This window comes from Erpetoichthys calabaricus, chromosome 9 (genome assembly GCF_900747795.2).
Source record: "Erpetoichthys calabaricus chromosome 9, fErpCal1.3, whole genome shotgun sequence".
Classification (NCBI taxonomy): domain Eukaryota; kingdom Metazoa; phylum Chordata; class Cladistia; order Polypteriformes; family Polypteridae; genus Erpetoichthys; species Erpetoichthys calabaricus.
The window spans coordinates 78,658,426-78,683,114 of NC_041402.2; the positions used below are offsets into that span (position 1 = coordinate 78,658,426).

General features: G+C 36.6%; 1 protein-coding gene across 1 annotated transcript in view; it reads left to right on the forward strand.

Moving 5' to 3' along the window:
* The window catches only part of zfhx3b (zinc finger homeobox 3b), a 298,590-nt gene that overhangs the window by 243,627 nt on the left and 30,274 nt on the right, over nt 1–24,689 (forward strand). The window contains 1 exon segment of the mRNA XM_028809792.2: nt 11,487–11,594. Within this exon segment, the coding sequence (XP_028665625.1) occupies nt 11,487–11,594 (108 nt within the window).

A 24,689-nucleotide genomic window follows, 5' to 3' on the forward strand; every position in this document is an offset into this window, starting at 1 on the left:
CTTGCAGCACATAACCTCTTTGTGTTGTTTCATGCCGAATCTTGCTAAATAATTTATCCCTTCTATGGAGTGACTTGAACAATCTTAACAAGTGGCGGAGATGATCTGCTGTTGTGAGTGTTCCTTAGCCCGGCTGGATGCAGACTGGGTGTTGACCCCCCTCCGCCACCCCTGGCCCTCCTCCTTCCTTGACTTGACCTGTTCCCCTATCTAGAGCCCTCCTTTTTGAACACAATGAAAAGAAGGTGTAGACACGTTTAGATCAAAGTGTTTAACTTTTTAATTAAAAAAAAATGAAAGCAACAAGCACCCGGTTTTCCTATTAAAGAATAATGTCAAGTGCAGTAGTGTAGTGCTAGTCTGAACGTGTCCCTTTGTTGTCCTCCTGACATTGCAGGCTAATTTTTCATGGTTATTTGAACTGGAAAATGAAAGAGAGGTTTGCGATTATTTCCTATAAATGACAACACAATCGCATTACGCTCCAGTACAAACGCGAAGAGGATATTGCCTTTTCATATTTCATGTGAGAGTAATGGAAGGGATATGCAAAGAGAATGAAAGAAAGAAAGAAAGAAACCATCAGTTGTTTAATTTTTATTAAAATGAACGTGAGAGAAGTTGAGTGATTTTTTTTTTCTTTTTCTTTCTTTCTTAAATGATGTGTTTTATCTTTTTTTTCTGGGCTGGTGAGTTTTTTATTTCACTTAATTATTACTTACAAAGATCACTGGCATGGGAAAAATAATAATCAGACACAAAATGTGAATGAGATATAAGGTAAGCAGGACTGAAATTGGATTCGAGTAAAGATGAAGCCTCCTGCTTTATTTTTTATCAATTAAAGGCACATCATTGTAACTTCATTTTGTGGACGCTGCTGTTAGATTTACAAGATCATTCATTCTTTACAGTGCATCTTACAGTGGACACTTACACAAAAGTGTGTATTTTCCATGCAAAAAGTAAATTTGTATTCCAAAAGTATCTGGTAGTCACAGGTCTGTCATCCTGTTGATGAAACCTTTGGTTAAACGTGGCCATTTCCAAGGAGAGCAGAGTGTCAGAGCAGCTGATGGTGAACTTGGAAGATGCCAAAAATACAGTATAGATGCACTTTTGTTACTGTCATTGTGTGTGAAGAGGTGTACAAGTAAAGTCGGAGTTACAAAAGAAGATATTGTTAGGCTGCGGACTATGAAGAGTCATCATCAGAAACCTAATCAAGACTATTCGAGAGATAGTTGGATAATTCAAAATAACCTGCCAGTCTGGTCCTCACAGATAGGAGTGTGCAAGTTAAATGAGGCTTGTAGCCGAAAAAGCAATCTTTGTTTTATATAGCACTATTAGCAGCATATTACATCACAAGTTTAACAGGAGTGCTATCAATAGCATAGTAAGAAAGACAAATCAAACAAATGCGCCACTTACAAGACACTAGGTGAACCATGGTAGAATATCTGACAGACCTTAAACTGCCGGATCAAAAAGCAGCTGTATGGATGAAGTGTAGCTATAGCCTAAAAGTACAAAACAGGGTACAAAAAAGGAGAACAGCATAAAATGATAAATTATGGGTATGTGTCCAGAGGTAGAAGTTCTAAAACCTAAAGGCTGTATTTTAGTGTATCAAAAAGAATCTTTTTTTCTGTCTTAAATAAAAATAGGAAGTCTTTATAAAAGATGCCGCAATCCAAAATTGAAATCGCTTCTTTAAGTAGTCTAGTTGGGGAAAATATGACAACCTGCCTTACATTCTTTCAGAAATTTTTATTTATTTGTTTTCTTGTTTTTCTTATTTTTCTCATAAATGGAAGCAAGTTTGAAAGAGTTTGTCTCCTGGGAGGGAAGGTCTACCGTGTATCAAATAATTAAAGTGTGTTTGTGGCAAAAGCCGAACACAGAAAGAGATGAGCTATGAACAGAAGGGCTGTGACAGTTTCAGGTTATGTGATTTTATGTCTTTTTTTTATGCCAAATGAAAAATCAATACACTTTCTGGGTTATACATATTCAGAATGCCTTCAATGTTTCCATCCCAGTGGTGAATTGGGTGTAGGGCCTCCTCTCTGCCTGTCAGAGCTGTACCATCGCATTTTCCAAGCCACTGGTGAATATTTCAAAGTTGATGTGATTGCCCTTCATGAAAACGTTAATGCCCCCTCCCTCGTCCCCCACTCTCTACCCCTCTCTCCCTCCTTTTGCCATGTGCCCCCCCTCCACCTCCGCACTCCTCTAGCAATAGGTAAGGCAATGCAGTGTGGAACAGCTCTGCCTGTCCGCTCTTTGTGTTAGAAAATAACCTCAAGGCATCTGTATGAAATGTCCAGTGAGCCCCCAGCCCTTCACCAAGGCTTTTAGGCCAGTGCTTGGCTGGGAAATGCACATCTACTGAAGTGCTTCTTTTTATAATGTGTGTTTGTGCATCTTTACAAGGAGTCTAATGGATTTTCTTTGTTGTTTGTTATCAGGGAATTAAAGTACCCAAATGTGATGTGCTTTCATGTCCAGTGGCTAAACACTCCATTTAAATATATACACAGACACACACTCATGCCGTATGCCTGTGTGTTATATCGGCATACACTATATTATACATGCATATTTAAAACACCATTCACACTTTGACAAACATGTGTACATTGCATATACAGTATGTGTAGATTGGCATATACATATTTTTATATGTTTTCATTCCTTAACACAGAATAAGGGTACCCAGGCATAAAGCAGGTGCCAGCCCTGGATTGGTAGTCAGTTCACCACAAAACACACCGAGCCAGTTTAGAATCATCATTACTGTATCACACATGTCTTTGAAATATGAGAGAATAAGCAGACTCTGCATATTTACGTATATGTATGTATGTATGTATGTACGTATTTATGTGTGTGTGTATATATACATATATATATACATATATATATATATATATACATGCACACAAAAACTGTATATAATAAATGTATATGCTATACATAAAGATGCATTTACATTGTATGCGTGTCTGTGGATGTATAAAATATATGTGTGTAATGATGTGTAAATGTATTGAACACACATTAACAAACACAAATATAATGTACATGTGTATATGTGCACAGTATATTTTGGCATATATTATTCACATTTTAACACATATACACAGTATGCACACATTTATAACTGATTATTTCATTCAACTTGAGTGTAAATAAAATGTCTACTTTTATTGATTATAAGTGCACTTCAAATGACCAATAGAATTTCACTTTCTTTTTCTTTTCTGTTGAAATGAAAGCTGGTTTTTGACATATTTTATCATTTGAATTGTCAGACAAGACAGATGAGTTTTCACTGGAACTTTTTACTGGTTAGGGAAAGCCAAACTGTTCAGTGTTTTAAAAACTTATTTCAAGGGGAAAATATTTTTTTTTTTTGGCAAAGGATGATTCTTCTCTTAACCACCTATTACCTAAGTGCACAAATTGACAACCATAGTCCTGATGCAAGTTATAAACTGCTTTTTGCATATACTGGTGGTGACCTTTGTTGCTTGTGGATGCCATTGTTAGTAACATGCCAGCCTTAAAAGTTGACCATTCTTCTCTCCGGCTCTGGAGCCATTCTTTCTTGACCGTGCCTGGGAATTGACTCATGACCTTGACCGTTGTTAAGGGCTCGAGGAGATGAGATGATGAAGTGATGCTGTGCCTGGCCTAGTGGATCTGCACATTTTTCAATCACATTTCTAGTAGCACCCTTAAAATGTAAATAATTTTCCGCCTTCTCTCTTCTTTTATATAAAAAATAAATAAATAAACATTTTCAAGAACACGTAATAAAAGGAATTTACAAATTTGTAATTTTTAGGTCAGTTAAACATTATAATCCCTTTGATGTATTACCCTAAATTTTAAGAGGGTACCACAACACCCTTGTTAAATCTTACCTTAAATCCTACCACTCGTTTACCTTTCGTGCCATAGGTAATCACTCTTATATAGTAATAAATAAATAAATGGAGTTTGGGTAGCCTGACCCAAAACCAGCCTATTAATACACAAGGCCCATGGAAGTGGCCACTGATTTTGAAAGGCTGCGGGATCATATTAAGTGCCAGAGCAGGAGGGAGGCAGCTTTGTTCTAACATTGTGGGCACAGTCCCTGCTGTTTGTCATTAACTCGGCGTTTAAAGTTTTTAGCTATTTGCTACCCTAACCTCCACCCCTCCCCTCTACACCCCCTTGCACTTTAAGCCCCATGGAGACAAAGCATTCATTCACATTTAGATTGGTGTAACTGCTCAAGGGGTCAAGTCAGGGGCAGGAGGGGAGAGAAGCATGTCGAAAGAAAGCCAGGTTAGAAACCTTGCTCATGATTTACAAACAAGCCGCGGGACGCGCATCCGTTTAGGCCAATAAGGAGGGTAAGCTGCTTCATCGTTGTAATTTGGGCGAGTGAGGTCCACGGGTTCTTTTGCCGTATGTGCGCCTGCAGTGCGTTTTGTGGGCATTTGTTTCATTTTGCACATTCCTGTTGTTTTCATGACTGCAGTGTTGTCTTTTTTTTTTGGGGAGGGGGGCATGCTGTCTGTGATCTCACAACTAGGAAGTTTTGTTTTTATATGAGTGTGTATGGGCAGAGTGAGGATTTAAAATGCCAGTCAGCACTGATGTCTTCCATTTTTGTCTTATCTGGTTAATGCACCCCAACCTTATTATTTTTCAATATTATAAAGCATTTAGGATTACTCTCATTTATCTCTAGGTAGTCAGCCATTTTCTGTTATTATTAATTATTATGTAGGTTGCACTTTGATTATGGTGCATATATTCTAGCTGATATTATTTTTTGCTATTATTGACTAGGGACTTCAGTTGTTTCAGAGTATTTGCATAAATATATGAAGAGATAGAAAATGACCAGACACAGGAATGTAGCTGCATTTGTAACAGTCCATTCTTAGTAAAACCCTCAATGTTAATTCCTTCTTATTGAGTGCAATCACAACAAAAATGAGTATCTTTGCTATTTACAGTGATGGTGAATGTGAACACCTTCTGCAACTCACCCTCTGAATGTTAAAGGTGGGAAGGTGTGTGTGTGTGTGTGTATGTGTGCCTGCTGAAGTGGGGGGGGGGGTTCCTGATTGAAAGAAGGGACCAATGCATGAAAGACTCCCAGCATGAAGCCTGTGTCCCATTGTCCTGCTGTACGCTTCTGTCACTTTCATTTTCCAGCACACAGCCCTGAGTCAGGCCTGCTTTGATACAAGGAAAGGTGGGGGAATGGGGGGTGATTTGCCAAAAAAAAAAAAAAAAAAATGAAAGATGGAGAAGGTCTCTGGGGTGTGAAATAAGATTGCTTTTATTCAACAGAGTTGCATAAAAAAAGGAAATTACTTGTTTTGAGCAAATCAAAGACAGGGATCCATAATTATGATCATTCACAATGTGTGAGCACATTTACCTTGAATTAAAACATTTTTTTAAAATGGGCCAGAGTAGGAAAACACAGTTCCTATGTTCTGGCTCATGGAACGAAATGTTCTTTTGTCACATTTGAGCTGAGACATCTTGTACTTGCTATCATCTTGGGTGCTTATTTTCTGCTTGTACTTAAGGATAACTTAGTTTTTATTCCTTTGTATTAGATTATTTTTGTATTTATACATAATGATTTCCATTGTTGCAATATTGTGTTGTTTTCAAAAGGTTTCCTTTTCATGTTTTCGAGGATCTCTGGAGCATCTTCACCTCAGCGCTGGCTCTGTGACGATTTCTGTGTTCGCCTGGGCCTCGCTTGCTTTCTTTCTCTTGATGAGGAGAGGGTGACACCTATGGGCCAGTTATAAACTTGCAGTACAAGACAGAGCTAAAGTAAAAAAAAAAAAGCAGGCTTAATAGAGTGAGGCATGAGCACAGATAGCTTTTTTATATTTCAAACTGTTTGCAGTCTCCTTGTAGTTGAATGTATTTGGGACAGATTTCAGACGATGAGCGCTGTAAGCACATGTTGACAATACTACCTAGGATTGAGAAACTACACATTCCTATTGACCTTGGCCTTGACTGTCTTCGAAGGCTATTTGTTCTTGCTCTTCAAACTCTTTTTTTTTTTTTCCTGTACAATGCCACTGGTAATTATTATATGCACATGCTTTAGAAAAATTCCTGTGTTTTCTTTTAATAGTTTGCAGCCTTGTGATTCACACTTTGAATGTGTTTATTGATGTCTACTTTATTAATTATGTTTCTTTCTTTCATTTTTTTTTTTTTTATAAGTGTTTCTTCATTTTCGCTTTTGACCTCTTTTATAATTATCACCCTTAGGTGTTTACCAATTGTGAAACGTTTTCATGAAAGCGGCGCCCAATCTTCTTTTCTCTCACAAAAACATTTCCTCAGGTGTAAAACATCCTAACAAGCCTGCAGTGCTGGAGCGATTCCTCACACCTCAGTGCCGTTCCATAATGGTTTCTCTCAATTTACACCAATGATTGTGCATGCTATTAAGTTTCTTGGCTGGATTGCACTGGTTCTGTAAGGATTTTTTTTTTGGGTATAGACCCCCATCTTCATTCCTCTCTCTCCTTTTTTCCCCATTTCTCTCTTTCTTTCTCTCACTCTCTTTCAGATAGGATGGGTTCTGCTGGACGGAAATTGGAGGTTTCCATGGAAACATAATAGAAACATGCTCAATAATAGAACAAATATGCAAGTGGGATCTTGGGAACACTTAAATTTGATTTTTACTCCTAGCCAGTTATCCCACTTAAATACTTTTATTTAAAACACAAGATCTGGGCATTTGCAGGGCAATAATGCCTAACAATATAATCCATGCACCAATCCGTGGCTTTAAAGCAGAAGCCTTGCTGCATGGAAATAAGCTTGGATCTGAAACCAGTGTCTGCCATTTTAATTTGAATTTGGACCAGGAGTGAGAGGCCCTAGAATCTGTGATGCAATATTGCGTAGGAAAAAAACAACTACAAACTTATATTATGTACTGTCTGCTTATAAAATGGGAGAGTTAGTTACACCAAAGCAAGCTCATTTACAAAAACGTGAAAACTTCTTTCTTATTTAATCATGGAAGTCTCATTTGGAAGTATGTCAACAAAGTTTGGAGAGGAGCAGAGTTTCCCAGTGATTGTGGCTTGTCTCTGCTTGTTATTGCTTTGTCTAATTTAAATCCCATTACTTTCCAAAGCAGCTTTTAAGACCTTCTGTATGTTTGGTCCTCCATGTAACTGCAGGGATATACTGTAATAAACGATAAAGAAATGTTTTTCGGTCCATTTTATGTTTCTATGGCATATGCATAATATTGAGATGAACAACGTATTATCATTTATTTTTGTGCTTAAAAGAAAAAAAAATAATTGTCTCATATTTCAGTCTCAGAACCAGCAGATATTGTAGATCTGGGTTACGCTGCGGGCACCGGTTATGCTTGTGCCTTGAGAAGGCATGCAAGTTTAATTTAGGCTCTGGAGTGTGAGCCGTAACCTTAAAACAAACAAGCATTGCATCACATCACCTACTGATCTGGGATTTTTTATCTCTGAAATAAAGATAAAAGATGTCTAGGAATGAAAACAAAGCAAGCCCCAGTTTTTGCATTTACTGTGTCTAAGGTTTGTCACTTCTAATTTGCATAGTAAGTGCAGACTTGCCTAAAATGAACTATTTATGGCAGTTGCTGGCTTGTTTTTATTATTTTTTTTATATTCATCTTTAATTAACTATTTATTGCTAGTGAGTAATTGGTTTTAAATATATATGTTTTGCTCTGTACACCATTTATGTTGCAAGCCATACATTCCCTCATGGGTAAGCCAACTCTGAATTGGTTTGCTCCTTTAAAATAAATTCTATTACCTTCCTGAAATAAATCCTAACTAGCTGGAAGTGAAGGGCTCCTTTTGGATTTTGAACTTAAATCCAAAAATGGCCTACCAAAAGCCATGTGATATTTCTGAATGCTAGATGAATGCCGTGTACCATTAATTTGGTACTAACCCCTTGATAAACAGAGTAGCATTATTTCATATATATATTTGCAAGTATTCTGCCTAGATTATAACTCGGAAGTCATTAGGACCAAAGTATATAATGGGCTTGTGAAACTGCAAATAGAGTATTGCGTCTGTCTGCCATATTTCAAACGAAATAGGAACATTATGCTTCCCTTAAGTGTTCTGCTCTGATAGGCTAAGGGGACTGAACCCCTTTAACGCGGAGCAGAAGCTTCTTATACTCAAGTCCACTATCCTCAGGAACTTACCAATGAATTGCCCAATCAAGGGCCTGTGAGAACAACGCCTATTTAAGAACCACCAGCAATCTGGCAAGTTAAGGGTCTATAATAATGCCATATCTGTAAATGTTTGACCTGAACCAGAAAATGGCCATGTTAAGCACATAAAACATCACTATGGCCACACTTAAGACTCACTAACATTAATGCAAGTGATCTGCTCATAAAAGACTCTGGCAATGAAAGTCTACCTAACATCTTGATCGTTTTGTGTAAGATTTGTTTTTTTGGCTTTCCGTAGTTAGCTGTATGAAGAGTATTGCAAAATTAGATGGACACTGAAATATAGGACCTACCTTCAGTTCAAGTTAAGGAGGACATTTTTGAACACCGTTACCATCGGGAGCAGTAGATGTTGTTTGCTGGTCCTGATGCTATGGTAAAATGGAGGGATGCTGCATTCATTTTATATGTATCATACAATATGTGGGAAGAGTAACGATGCAGTAGCATTCATGTTATGATCCTTGCTGCTTTGTATTCATTTTTTGTTTTTTTTTTCTTTTCCCATTCATTGTATTGATTACATTTCAAATGTGTCTTTGTAGTACAAATAGAAGTGAATAGAGCAGACATAACACTAAACCACTACTATGCACCTTCATATTTTCTTTAGACCAACAAAAAAAAAAACTGATGTTAGTGATCACTGACATTGTGTGTATGCAACTGTTATCAGCCAAGGAAGATACTAGGTCATCCTTACATAGATCAACTCCATAAATTCATGGGATTGTGGAGTTTCCTAGTTTTGTGAGAGTGAAAGAAGGCTAGAGGTGCCCATATAAAGACCTAATATAGATCTTCACATTTCTCAAAAGCATCAATAAACATAATCAAATAGAATTCCATAAATTACATGCTTCATGTGGAAATTCAGAGGAAGGTAATTCAAGGAGAAGTAGCAATTTGGAACACACTGCCATACAATGTAGCTGAAGCGGATTCCCTGACAGCTTCCCAAAGAACTTCTAGATGAAACATTGGAACAACAAGCTAACCAACTGAGCCTGATGGAGTGAATGGTCTCTTCTGATGTGTAAAAGTCCTAATGTCCATAGAGAGGACTGCTAAAGGTTGAAACATTGTGTGTTGAATAACAGCTTAAGTGCATGATCTTCTTTCCTGTTCCGCAATTATCAGCCTTTTTTCATCTTCTATTTTTATTCCATTAGCATTGCCAATGCTGTGATCATTTCAGAAATCTCACCAATCTACGGCCATCTCTAACAAAGACTAAAGCACTCACATCAGCCAGTTTACAGTACCAGTACCTTTCAAATTCTGTTATCAACAAACTCTTAGTTATGCAAAGCTCTGCAGCCAGCTGTCTAACACATACAGAAACGTTCCTGTTTTGAGAAATTTCACAGGCATCCCGTATATAAAAAAAAAAAAAATCCTCCTGTTGTGGCATTTACGGCCATCCATGAATTAGCTCTGCCATAACTCTCTGTTGTTTTCAAGGTATATTTTCCTTTATGCAAGCGCCATTCAGATAATCCAAGTTCATTTCCCACTGTCCACGTTTTTTGAAGCCCTGCTCGGGTGTTGTAAAACACCCTTGTCCAAGTATTTCTTGGCACAAGTCCCATCACAGTTTTTTAATTAATTATAACAAATTGTTGTATAACAGTCTGTTGTTTTGTTCTTGTGTTTGCTTACATAATGCAATTACTGCTGTATTGCCATTCAATGCTTTATCGTAGTGTCAAATGTACACTCTATAAATGTTTATTATTATTATTATGTGGATAAGATTTTAAAAATCAGTTAGTTCCTCAAGTGAATGACATAAGCTGCCAGACAAAAGTCTGCTGACTATGTCTTGTCTGTTTGAATATCCACTATAGACAGCTCCTGAGGCCACCATCGAGCAGGTGTGAGTAATGCAGACAAGGCGTCTGGAACATCTGCAAGGTGCAAAGCAAAGGAAATCAACTTTCTTTAGGACCAGGAACACTGTATGTTTAACAGAGAGAGAAAGGGAGAACAACCACCACCTTAATCTTTGCAATAACAACTAAAAGCCTGAAAAAGAAATGCAAAACAGAACACTCTGGGTTAAATTTGGTTATTTGTGGACTTAGCATTCATGTCAGCGAGAACACATCATTACACAAATGCTGTTTTCACCTGCCAAGTTTGCTTAGTTGTCTGGAATTGACTGGCAATATAAATATTTAAACAGGATATTTTTTTTGTTGTTGTGTTGTCAATATATCAATAATCCAATGTGTAGAGAGCACTGCGTGGAAACCGTTTCAAAGAACATTTAAGTACATTTGCCAAGAATTAGCTGACTTCTGTAATAACTGATTGGGCCTTATTGACTACGGTACAGTCCTCTATTGGTGGATCAATTTTGTCATCTATCAGTTCCACTACTTTTAAACAAACTTAAAGGCGAGGAGGGGAGCTCGAAGTCACTGGAGAGAAATAAATAAGATTGATGCTCATTTTATTATCTATTTTTTTCTGCTTTTTTCTGCATTACTTACAGCTGACATTATTGCTTCTCTGTTGTTTAGAGTTCATCTATTTTAAATGGTCTGGGATATTGACCAAAAGCTTTTAAAGCGGGGGTTCGTAAAACAGAGCTAGCTAGCATTAATATAAATTACAGAAATGAAAAAGTTTAAATATTTATGATTTATATTTTGCATTACCTGGGCAATTATACTGCAATGAAGAGTCCGAAATGATAAAGCACAAATCTTATTTTGAGTGACTTAGTTGACAGTTTTCTTCTGGTTGATTATTGATTTGAGGAGCAGCAAAAATGCTCATATTGAAAGTAACTTTTATTTTTGGGGATTTCACCTTTTTTGCTGCATAGAGAAATGAATTGACTGCATATAACATAAATCACTCCTTCACGCTTGTTCAAACCAAAATGATATTAGAAACGTTTTCTTAAAAATTGTAATTCATTATCAGATCACTTTGGAATTAAAGGTTTTCATTTAGACGTGGTATAAAAAGATGGCTGGGGGAAGGGAAAGTAATTCAAAAATTTGAAATCTCTTCTCCTTTCCTTTGTCTCGCCGCCTTATTAAATAGCACTTAATGAAAATTCAGCTTTGTGAAGGCAAAGAGGAGATGCTGGCCCTTTAAGGGAATCAACCGGTTCTGCAGAGGTGATTTACATGTTTTATCTCTCCTCCCCCCTTAGGAGAGCTGAATGAGGATGTGGAGGCAGCTAGTGAGACCACCACAGACCAGGAGGACCAAACCAAAGACAGAGAAAGTGGGGGGGATAAGGAACTCACCAAAGGGACAGGTAAGGATAATCTTGTCATCTTCTATCTACTCAACAGAGAGGATGCAGGGCACTGCGGGCACAGAGTACTGGTCAGTGCTGAGTGAGCCCCTTTAATGTTTAGCACTGTCACTCATACTCACCCATGCTGCAGTGAAGAAAAGACCTAACATGCAGTCATAAACTAGTATAGTGTCTGAAACTGCTTTAGGAAGAAGAAGAATTTGAAAGAAAATGACATTTGCCATTACACAAAATGCACAGTTTTATAGGGGAAACACACACTTTGGGTGTGCAAGGTGAGTTGGATCAATACTTGATACACCTGTACTCGCTGCTCTGTACTGCCCTGCTTGATCTGTCTTTTATTGGACTCCGCTAAAAGAGAACCATGTGGTGTTACTGTTACTTTATTAGAAACACAGTTCCTCTGGAATGAACCCTACCAAAATAGCCTGTGTATCAGGGGCACCAATCAATATGGATTAAGAAGGAAGTACTGTACTGCTAATGTCCTCCATGGTTGATGTCACAAGCGCAACAAGAGTCTTCACAGTGAAATTTACACCTATTAAAAGAAAAGTAAAATGTTATAAAATGAGAAAGAAATGACAGAAGAAAATGTAAAAGCTTTTAAATTGAATTTCTTGAGCCATAATAGCCTCTTTACTTCTTTTAGTAAAAAAAAAAAAAAAATCTGTTCCAATTAAATTTAGGAATAAAAGCTTTGGAAACAGTTTATTGTCTATTTAAAGTTATTGCTTGTGTTGTATGGTTTGACTTTTAAGTAAAGTCTATCATTTTGCTATGAACAAGAAACAGGTGCTTTGGAGTTTACGCTCTGTGAATATACTCCACGTCATTTACTTTAACTTACGATATTTGAGTATACCAGTACCATGGAATCATCGGTCTATGGACTTTTTACTACAATAAGTTGTATTTTTCCTTGATAAATAAGTGTGATGATAAGGAAACATTTTTATAATAATTATAGTTTACATTGGAATATTTCACTATTACTTTCCTTGGCAGGCTTCTGAATTAATCACAAATTGTTTTATATTTGTATCTAGGGTTATATGTTAATGAAAGTAACCCAAGTACATTTTAATATGTTTTATAGTACTTGCATTTAATTAATGGAAATTTTTCCAAATAAATGCCAGCCTCAGTTATAGGCACAGTTCTAATATTTCAGACACAAATAAGTTAAGCGCCTGTGCTGTGAACCACTTTTCAGGTAACGAAGAGCATCAATCAATCCATCAGTCTTCTCTGTTCAGCAGTTTTCACAGTGAGCACAATCACAATGCTCTTTGCAAACCAATTTACAACATTTTAGTTCAAGATGAATTAAACAGGGCATTGATTTTTCATAAGAGGAGACATAGTCATTGCTGTCCAGTCAAGAAGGCACTTCCTTAAACAGCCATGTAAAAAGACAAAGGAAAATAAAAAGATGAAAGATTTAGAAAGTAACAATAAAAAGGTGGTGTTCTCCCTGGATTTGAGTGCTGGTAAAGGGCGATTCACCGGTGGGAAAGTGTAGAAGCTGGCGGGCACGAAGCTGGGACATGATGCTGTGACCTCTGTGGGTTTTGTCGGCAAGAGATGGTCTCTAATGTCAAAAAGAAAAAAAAATATAGAAACCGTAAAATATTTGTGGTAGTGCCTTTTTATCTAAAGTTCATTTCTGAAAAAAAAAATATATAGTTTTGCTAATTATTGATTTAAAAATATAAAAAGAGCTAGGAAGTAATCTTATTAAAAAAAAAAAAATTGCAACAAGTGACAAAGGCAGTAATGCCCTATAAAATAAAACACAGATACATTCTTACAATCTTAGTTTGACACCGCTACTGATGTAACCTGTTTATATGTTGTGGGAGAAAGAGTAAAAGTGTTTGACTTAACAGTTTATCGAAATACTGCATGTGTAAAGTTAGGTTTAAAGTGAAATACATTTTTTAACTTTAAAACATTTCAACATATTTGCCTATGATATTTTACTTAATTATAGTAATTTTATCAACTATTCTTACTCTGTTAGATTTGTATAAATAAACAGACGCCATTGTATTTTGATTTTGGCAAAAATGGAAACCATTTTAATATTCATACATATTGTATGCTTTATTATTATTATTATAGTTTCAAGACTAACGACCAATTGAGGAACATTTTGCTGTCTATAGGCTGCTGGGTCAAGAATTTATAGTTTTGACTAACAAGTGCTGGACTGATGCTCCATGTTGTAGATACATTTTGTAAATGCAGTAAATGATACACACATACACAGATACATTCATCTATTTTAATTCCATTTAGAATCCCACTGAGCTAGAATAGAACTCAATAGGTATATCATAAGAAGCCAGTCCGGATGGCCCTCATTTACATCAGAGAGAACACATTTTGCCATTTGTACTTTTTGTTGTATAGTGCCTTTTATCCTCGGAGTCATCACGTGGCTACTTTACAAAGCAAATAAGAATACAATGCAAATGACATTTAATGACAAACTAGATTCAGTTAGTCAGTCAGTCATTGTCCAACCCGCTATATGCTAACACAGTGTCATGGGGAGTCTGCTGGAGCCAATCCCAGCCAACACAGGGCACAAGGCAGGAACAAATACCCGGGTAGGGCACAAACTAGATTACAACATCATAATTGAATCCCAAGATAAATCATATTTCCTTTTGGACAATGGGTGAAATCTAACACAAAAATGGAGCTCACTTACAAAACACATGCACCTGGTACCTCTACTCATAATGGAAGATGAGGTCTTTTTGCTTTAGGACAACATGATGTAGTGCCAGTTCGGTTGTTTATCACTGAAACGTTCACACACCCACCAGCACTCACTCGTACTTCGTCAGTTTCAAGTTATCAGTCATCCTCACACCATGTATTTGGCCTGCGGTGGGAAACTGGAGTCCCTCAAGGAAAGCGTTGGAAATGCCACACACAAGAACCAGAGCCAAACACTATGGAGTTCCATCGTATCTCAGATGTATATATAACATAATAATTCAAAGTTTACATTTTCAAACACTGAATATGTTAACAAACTGGTAGGTTTTTGTTCAAATTTGTCATTGAGGTGATACGTTGAAGAAATCTTCCAAACTTGTTTCCTTTTTGTTCTTAAAATGATTGCCACCATGGAAGTCTGAAAATTTTTGACATTACAAAGTAACTGTTTATCATGTGGCCAGAAAGTGGTGATGTGTTGTTGTATGTTTGTCAGACATGTAAGTAAGCACTTCAATCTACTCTAGTAGTTTTGCCACATATATAAAGGGAATGTTACATTACATGGTAAATTTAGGACAGAATTCTTATTAGGTTTTAGGCAATTAAAGTATCAAAAATAGAACATGTGCAACAAAAGCAAGTCAAACAATATCTTGTGTGTTTTTTGTAAGTTGAGTAGTCATGTAAAAGTTAACATGTTGATTATTTATACCAAAATAGGTGCATTACGTGATCCTTTGCTGTGCGTTTCAAGATAAAATAATTGTGTTATAGTAGCTGTGTAAAAGATAAACGTGACGCCTATAATAAATTCATTGGTTCTTAGAAGCCTATTCAAAACTCCTCATTTGAAAAGAATCTGCATTAGTATTTAGGTGGTTTGGCCACTTCTGGACTTACTGCGATAGATAGATTGGAATTATCTCATGTTCTTGTGGGCTTAAAAATGTCTGCTATGGAATCTATCAGGGAACTGAAACTGGACTATATTCAATCAGTTTACACATAGAGCAAGGTAAACTCCATGTCATCACTTGATTCAGATAAATCAGTCACGTTCTGTTGCTTAATGATTTTTGCATAACATACCATTTCAGAAATGTTTACTGCAATTGCGAGTTGTTGGTGGGCAACAGTTTATCTTGCCAATCATCAGACATAAGACAGCAACCACTCCTAGGCTGGTCAGCAATCAATTGCATGGCCAACTCAAAAACACACATATACCCATGCTCACACAGGACCACCTTGGATTCACTAAACAAGCACACATATCTTTGGGGAAGTGGTGGAGGGAAGGTTATGAGGATTAGGGTACTGAGGTGAAAATCTACACAGACAAGGAGTGAATGTGTAAACTGCTCACAGACAATGGCCAGCGGCACATTCAAAATCATGATGCTGGATCCAGAAGGCAGCGACACTTAACCGTGGTGTAACTTCCCTGCCCCTGTGATGATTTTAATGTTGTGCCTCTTTGAAAGTTTCAGGTGCGCCATTTGAACAAATGGTTATTCAGTGTGTGCTGGAGCATGCAGGTGTGTTTTGTGTGAGCTGTTGGATAGGATGTTTTAAACCATTTGGCTAAACTTTTCTGCACTGCAGATGATATAACTGTGGTCAATTGCTTTGTAATTGATCTTTTCCTTGAGCCACCATCTCGTTAAAAAGACTATAAATCATTCATCACATTTACCTGTTAGCTAATATATACAGACCAGTTACATAAGAGTGTAGCCTTGTTGGATTAGTGTGTTCAAAGAGGTGGGTGGAAAATGGTTACGTCGGTGAAAAGGTGCGTCATTGTTTACTTTTACTTATTATATTAGTGTACTTATTGGCAGGCAGACAAATAAAGCAATGCTTTGTAGCTGTGTTAAAAAAGATACACTTTGGAAAGTTAAAAAGATACGGATGGAGCTGGAGGTAGCAAGTTATATCTCAAGAATTTCTATCATTACTATAATCCTCATTTATTAAAATAATTAATTGATACTATTCACTGTTATCAGTGATCAGGGATGCAGCTCAACAGAAACTACACAAAATCATTTAATTAAGATAAATGTAGTGAGTCATATGTGCTATACACCGTTGTCAGCACAATAGGAAAGTTGATGAAATGTGTCTTTGTGTTTTAGTGGTAATAAGCAGTGAAAGGGAAGAAAAAGAAAAAAGAAACAAATATGCCCCTGCTTTAATATCATTCATTATTTAAACAATAAACATCATGTTGGCAAAAGCCACAATTTAGCCACCTTCCTCAATAAGCAATCTGGGGGTTGTTTCTGATGGTGAATAAAATATTTATATATAGCTGGCCCCGAGCCTTTCCTTTCTCTTCTTCTCCTTCCCTACACCTTGTACACCTAGCTAACGCACAGTTAGTGAAATGGAGCGTTTCCGCTCAAGGATGGAAAGTCAAATCACTATTAAAGAAGAAGTATTAATGTAGCGGCTGAGCGCATCGCAGTGGGGGGGGGGGGGGGGTGAGATGGTGGGGGTCTCTGCAGTGTGGGAGAGACAGAGTGGATTGTTAATACACTTTAGTGCTGGGAGGCACGGTTGCAATAGGATTGAGCATGTTTAACATAAATGGGGGGTGGGGGGTGTTGCAGTATGGTCCGGAATAATTCCCTCCTTTCTGTCCCCTCCCCTTTTTAAATTACTGAGTCTGTAAAGGAGAAAAAAAATAATAAAATGAAACAGGTCATCTACATTCTGACATCAGAAGCACCTAGCCAAATTGGTTTCATCTCCCCCCCCCACTCTTTTTTTTTTTAATAAATCAGACAAGGGGAGTACAGCAAAGCTGGCTTTCTAATGTCGTTGACTGCTCACTTTGTTATTCAGAAAGAAGAAAGGTTCAGTGAAATCATATTCCAGAATACAATACGCTCATGGCTGATGTTCATTTTCAGTACTTGGGCATTTTATTTACAAGCATCGCCTGAAGCATATCTATAAACAATATCAGAAAAAAAAAAATAATGACAACACAATTGTGCTGCTGATTAAAATAAGGTGTCACTGAATTTAAACACGCTGGAAAGGATGATCCTGCTAAAGAAACTTACATAAGAATGTGTCCATTTGATCAGAAGTAACTAATGGTAGCTGATGGCTTCATAAACAAACAAGTCACCTCTGTAAAAACGCAGCAGATGATTGTCGGTATTGGCCAGCACAGTCCACTTTCATATCTCAGAATAATTACTTAAAATTCATATACAAGTAGGGTTTTATTATTAACCTTGTACTTAACATTTTAGTTATTTAGGGCTTTCTTTGTAGTTTCATTCATTGGATGGCAGCCAAGCCCAATAGAGCAATTGCTATCATTAACAGCATGTAATTAACTGGGTTGTTTTGTGAATTACAGAATTCTGTCCAGGTCAAGTGGATCTTTTTAAATGCTGTAAAACATGAACAGGAACCGTGGTTTGATTTAGCTTGTTTAGAACCAAAAACAAGAGAGACTGGCTAGAGTAGGAATAGCAACTATCATTTAATGGTGTGCATTTTCCTGTATTTGCCTTATCATGGGTACTGCATTTGCCTTACCGGTAGTGCATAATCTAAGGCCTTTAATAAAAATTAACAAAAAAACTATTTAATATATGTGCCGAGTCCTAAAAAAATATATATTATACATAACAAAAGACCTTTTGCCTTGGTGCTGCTGCTGCTGCTGAACAGACCGCTTGTTTAAGAAATGCAATGTCTGTGCATGTCCGTTTAGGCACCACAACTGGGAAAAACCTCCACCTTTATTGTCGTATATTTTTTTGTTGTTGTTGCCTCCTCTGTGTACAGTCATTATGGACTTAGTATGAAGAATTGAAAAGGCTCATTGGGACTCCCAAAACAAAACCCTCACAAAATCATTTCTAGTGTTAGTAGAAAAGACACTGCTCCTTAGGGCCTTTAGAGAGGAACTGTAAATGCCAAATTAAGGATTAAAATTGGACAATATTGAGTCTATCACTGAAAGCATGTACCTAAATAGAAATACATATTTTAATTGAATTAGTCACGGCTTTTGAAAATATATTTGAAATTTGTTAGAAAAAATGGTATGTCAGAATTTTAACATTTTGAGTTTTTATTATTTTTGAATTAAATGTAGATTAATGCTGTGGAGCATTCAGTGTTGGGTTTCACTAAAATTGCAGTTAATGAAACAGTGGAACATATTCTAAAATATATTTTTATGACACACCTTAACTGGTTTAGTTGAACAAATATCATATATTTTGTTTAGGTGTCTTAACAATTCTACATTAGTGGAATCAACTAATAGAAATTACTAGAAAGAGAATAACAATAAATTAGCTTTCAGACATTTTTTTTCAGTCATGAGAAACAAAATAAGCACCTAAAGTGGAATATAATCTCCTGTAAGCCATGATCTTCATACGTAAACACCTAAAAAATATTTATAATGCAAATGGATGTCAAAGGTAGTTAGGTGTGAATTGATACTTAAATTGTGGAGTTATGGGATATGATAGTGTCTTTCAAATAGAAATGGTATAAAATGGATTTCTTAATTTTTTGAATGAAATCAAAAATGCTGTGAAAACATAACCTGACAAGGCTTTACTAATACTTTTAACTAAATTTGACAATTACACAATTTATCCTTTCATCAAGACTAAAATGTTTTAGCTGATGTAGGATTTACTATGCAGAAAATTTAGAATTTGATTCTTTTCTTTAACTCTTATTAAAGGCAAAAATATAACATGTGCATTGAGGATTTTCTTTAACCACGTGGCACTCTAAACAACCAGGCTGAAGGGGATCAAACAGCCAAAACTTCAACAAACTCCACTTCCGACTGCACTGCACAAACTCAGTGAGCAAAAGAGTTGGTAGTGTAATGAGTACAACTCTTAAAAAGCATGATGAATAATAATATAACATTTCTTAAAAGGTGGCATTGTCAATGCAAACGTTATACTGTACCACATGCCAGTACAAAATACTTCCGCAAGCTTCAGAAAGGTACCACATCTTTTTAAGCAGCAGAATAATTCCCTGTGGTAATATCTCTAGTACACATTATGTGCAGGGTTTTATTATTATGAAAACAGCCACATTTAACGTCCAGATCATGAGAAATATCACTATGTTTTGAACAGCTTGGCGAAAAGTTTTGAGGCTGAGATCTTTTTGTTTTACAATAAATGGTGTGAAACAAAGAAATTACAATAAATGAGAACAAAAACACAACATGCCCTTTCTTATATGCCCTGTATTGTATGGTATTTTAGCTAATTCTGAACAATCCACGGAAAGCTTATAAAACTGCCTCATTATATGAAAAGTGAAAAAAAATTCCATAACCATATATCAAGTTGGGAATATTTGTTTCAACAGGATACTAGAAACTTTGCTTCTTTATAAGAAACGTTGGCAGCAAGTACACAATTTGAAACCAAATGTACTATACCTGAGTCACCCTTAACTAGTAAGTAGAACGTAAAGGAGCGCAGTAACCGTTCGGTACTTTTCATCAATACACTCATAAAAATAAAGGTGCCAAAGTGGTTCTTCAGAGCAATGTGATGGGGGAAACCCTTCTTCGGTTCGTAAATGAACGATCCACATAAAGTTGCCAGAAAGAACCTCTTATTTAGATCTCTAACAGGTTTGAAAAACAACCATGAATAGACAACCGATCTCTGAAATATCAGTGGTTTCATAATTTTAACCAAACTCTCGCTGTGTACAATAACACACACTAAATTCAGAGTTTCATGATCTGTTGTATCCTGCTAGGTAGATTACTATAAATTAATGATTTCTCTTTTGTCCACAAGTTAGGAACGTTTTCAAAGCCCGATGAAGCAATTTTATATGCTGAGAACAACTCCCTTGCCAAGCTAGAAGGAGCCACATGACCTAGTAAAGTGCTAGGTGTAGCTATACGTCATTAACTTTAATGTGCGGCTTACATTTGCGTAGATTTAAATTACTTTACTTATGTTTACTGGTTACTTTTCCCATTCCATGAAGTGCAACATTGTATTATGCTTGTACTTTCCAGCTTTCGCTCCAAGCATATTGTCCAAGTTACTATAACCCTGGCCATATCATGCCACCTCTCCACAAATTTCCATGAAAATGAATAGTTCATATTTTTTTTTCTTTAAGTGAAATGGTTTTGAGTTTTTATAATAATACAAGTTTTAGTTAACAAACAGAAGCTTGCACAAATTTATAAATATCACCAGCTTGAATTCCTAAAGCATTTCATTTAGACAAATAATGTAGTAAGTAACTGTTTGATTGTGCATGGCTTCTGTTTTTTTTTTTTTTGTTTTGTTTTTTTTAAAGAAACGCTGTCCTCAAATCACACAATAATTTTTTTTACCAGTGAAGGTTAACAGCAGAACTTTATATACCCTAATCCTAAACCTACCGTCATGTGTTATACTAACACTGTAGTGTTTGGAAGTATAGTTAAATAATAGCTACAAATGCACTACTCTTCCAGATTATTTTCACACCAGAGAAATTTCTTTGTTATTAAATAAAGAAGAAAAAAAAAACTGAAACTTCAGCAGAATTTACCAGGCCTTCTTTATAGTCCATGGATCAGGATTAATGTACTTCAGCTCGTTGATAGAAGGTGCCAAAATCATCATCGCTTACGGGACTCACCATCTTAGAAAGTTCCCATTTACGGAAATGTTCATCCATTATTAATCAACTGATTGACTTTTAGAATTTCTTTCTGTGCTGCTCAAAGATTAAACTTTGTTCTCAGACTAATAGTCTATCAGACTGTTTGGGAGTGTCGGTAGACACTGTACACTGAGCAGGCAAGGAAAATGCTTTCTTTGGAACATTAAGCTTGCTTTTTTATTTATTTATACACACACTTACTCCTTGCACACCTGTTTCTAAAGTCTTACTGTCTGTTTTTGAATTTATTACTGAAATTAGCACTCTAGGGCACCATGGTGGTGAAGTGCTCCAGGAGTTGGGTTCCGGTCCTGACCAGGTCACTCATGCTTTTCCCCACATCCAAATGAGTTTTTTCCATGGATTCTCAATTTTTGTCCTAAATTTCAAACATATTGTTACGGCAATTATAAATTGTCATTGTGTGTTGAACTGGAGGCCCAGCCTTTTTAATTCCTACCAAAAGTCAAATGTGATCAGAATAAACTTTAGCTCCACAATACTAAAATTATACACAGTATATCTTTGCATCCAACCTACTGAATTCATTAATAGAATAGTGGAGCAGCCTTTTATTGCTGGGGTTTAAGACTAAAGTAAGAACCAAACCTGGACACTGTGCCAGTCTGTCACAGGGCACACTCGAAATACACACATACTCACTAATACACGGGGAGTTTTAAAGCCACCAATTAATCTGGCATGCAGATCATTGCAATGTGAGAGAAAAAGTGTGGTACCCAGAGAAAAAGTCACATACTGTACAGCCAAAGAATAAACATGGGAACTCAACACAGAAAAGCATTCAGACAAAGTCTCCTAGATTAATGAAGCAGAAGCACTAACGGGTGTGCCACCAGGCTTCTCCAGAGACAAATACCCTTAACTAATATATTTATGGAGTTTGAACTGACATATGCTTTTATTCAGTCCTTCAGTCCCTGATTTGAGAATGCATGGGAGGTATATTATAAAAAATGACAAGATTAAAACAATTCCCACACTTCAAAGCCATAAGACTTCTTTTGTTTTTCTTGTCCTACCGTTGCTCCTTACTGCTATTTTGTGCCCCACACTTTCCTTGCCAAGCTCTTGCTCTCAAAGTTAAACTAATGCCACTAATTTCGACAAAAGAAATTAAATTATGTAATTATTGGATATTTCATAATTGCCTTCGCCACTCAGCCCCTGAATTCTATCACTGTCTATATTATTGATTTTTTCATATATATTTTTTTTTTTTTTTATGAATTTCTGTTAGGGGATGTCTCTCTTGTAAAGCAATACAGTTGACAGTGAAACCCCAGAATTATAAGGTTAGTTAAAAGGGGGTCACGTGTTCTAATTTGATGAAAATTGCCTGTTTGCAGTAGATGCAATTGGCGACGCAATGTGCCAGAGTCATACACCACTGACTTCTTTATCCATGCCACCTGACTGAGAAGACTTTGTAGTAAATGCAAGCAGCATATAAATAATAAGATTCTCAGACTGCCTACCTAATCGGAGAACAGTTACACCTCCGTTCAGAATGGTCAACAGCCCACAATATCGTTTTCTCCCTTAAAATAACACAGCAGCAGAAAGCGAGTGCCTACAATATCACGCTTTCAATTTTTGAACATCACGACTTGGAAGAAAATGTCTTTTTTTTTTGTCCCCAGCTACAAGAGTACACCTGTTCAGCTCACCTCACTCATTGTGTTTTATGAGGAGCTTAGTCTTGGTGTGTAGACGTGTGTCTATCATGATTTTATAAATCTGAGTGAGCTCAAATGTCATTTAAACTTCTGTATGTGTACTGTATGTGGTTAGTGTTATGCACTTAAAAAGACATTTTCCAATTGAAATGAGATAGTGCTTACATTTATATGAATATAAGTCCTCTTATTAATTTGTGGAGTATTTTATTCTGTGTGGACTATAAAGTGCTTCAGTTAGCTGTAATGGCCATGGCTTTGCACTTAAGTACTACTTGAACAGAGATCAGTCAAATTTTGTTTTATATAGCGCCCTTCACAATAAGCACCAACAATTTGTATTTTATAAGTGAGTAGGACCAGACTACAAATGAGATAAATAAAGAGGCCATTATTAGAGACAAATAATATCTCTTAAATGTGATTTCTTCACAGTGACAGGACAGGCACCTTGTACTATACCTCTTTCGATTTCAATAATTGCATTACCTCACTGTATACCTGGTTGAGAGTTTCTTTTGTTAAATGTTTCCTTTGTTTATCAGTGGATGTGTTTAATAGGATTGGGTCTGACTGGACCTAATAACCATCCTTTCCATTGCTTCACCACTCTGGGAGATCCAGAGGGCAACACTAACGAAGTAAGAGCCCCTACTGAGTAATCCACTCAGAAGACTGTGCTCTGATTGGAGCTGACATTTTAATGTCTGTAGCAGGAGCGGGGGTCAGCTGTGGTTAACCTGGCCTCAACCCCACCCCCACTACCCCGACTCACAGTTTGCCCTTCTAGAACTGAATTGATCAGGCCAAATTTAACTCTTTATGACCTTGTTAAGACTTGCAAGACGCTTCAAATTTATTTATTTTGTCTTCCTCGCTCTAGTCTGAGCTGTGACTTGGTAAGCTTTTAATAGAGGATCTACAGGACCTGTAATCTTTAACACAAGGAGCTTAAGAAGAATGCCCTGTCTGTACACGAGTATCTGTGTCGCTACGTCTTTTGGAATTTAGGAGAAGCTTGCTGCTTAAGTACATGCTAGCTGTTTCTTGGGATAGTGTTTTAAAGTCTATGGGTGACTTAGTATTAGAAGTAGTGTGATCAAAAAACAATTTCACGTGATGAATGGGGGAAAAAAAACGAAGTAGTGTGATCCATTAAAAGGAGTGAAATAAGAAATATTGTAAGTTTCCAAGCATGCAGCCAAAAAAAAAAAGAATTTGTCCCCCCCCCAATATAGCATATACTACAAACATTGTGTGCAGTCACCCTAATCTGTATGAGTCTTGTTTGAAGTTCATGGTCTCATAATTGATGTAACCTTGAAAGCAGTTGTAGTGCTATAATAATACAATCATATTTGTGAAATAATGCACCCCTTTTGCGAAATGACACAATACATTTGTAAAATAACATAATATCTTTGCTAAATGACTCAATTATAATTTTTGAGCATAAGCTTCCATAGAAAAGGATAAGAAATGGGAGTGCTCACGACTGCAAAACCCAAGATGACTCCTTGACTTAAGCCTAAGTCATGTGCCCCATCTCTGCCAATGTTCTAAGGGGGCATATCTGCAAAAATGCTCTGTAAACCTATAGCCTCGGTTTATGCTCAGCCATATCAGGAGACGGACTTTGTTGTATGCGTTTTTACCCAAAATCAAAATAAATGAATAAAACCATGAATCCAGTCAGTGATTGAGGTGTAATCTATATCATTTTTATAGATTTTCTGCCACATCATTTACAGTTTGTTTTGTTTTATTTTATTTTCTTCATAGCAGTAACTGGGGAAAAATAACTATAAAGATTTAGCTGAGAATGACTTGACACAAAATGACAGCTGGGATAAATAATGGGAGTCTCAATCTATCATTTTGTAGTATATAGCCTTGTGGAAAAAAAAGTATGCTGTCTTGCAAAAGTGTCCCTGGCAAGAATACACTAAGTTTG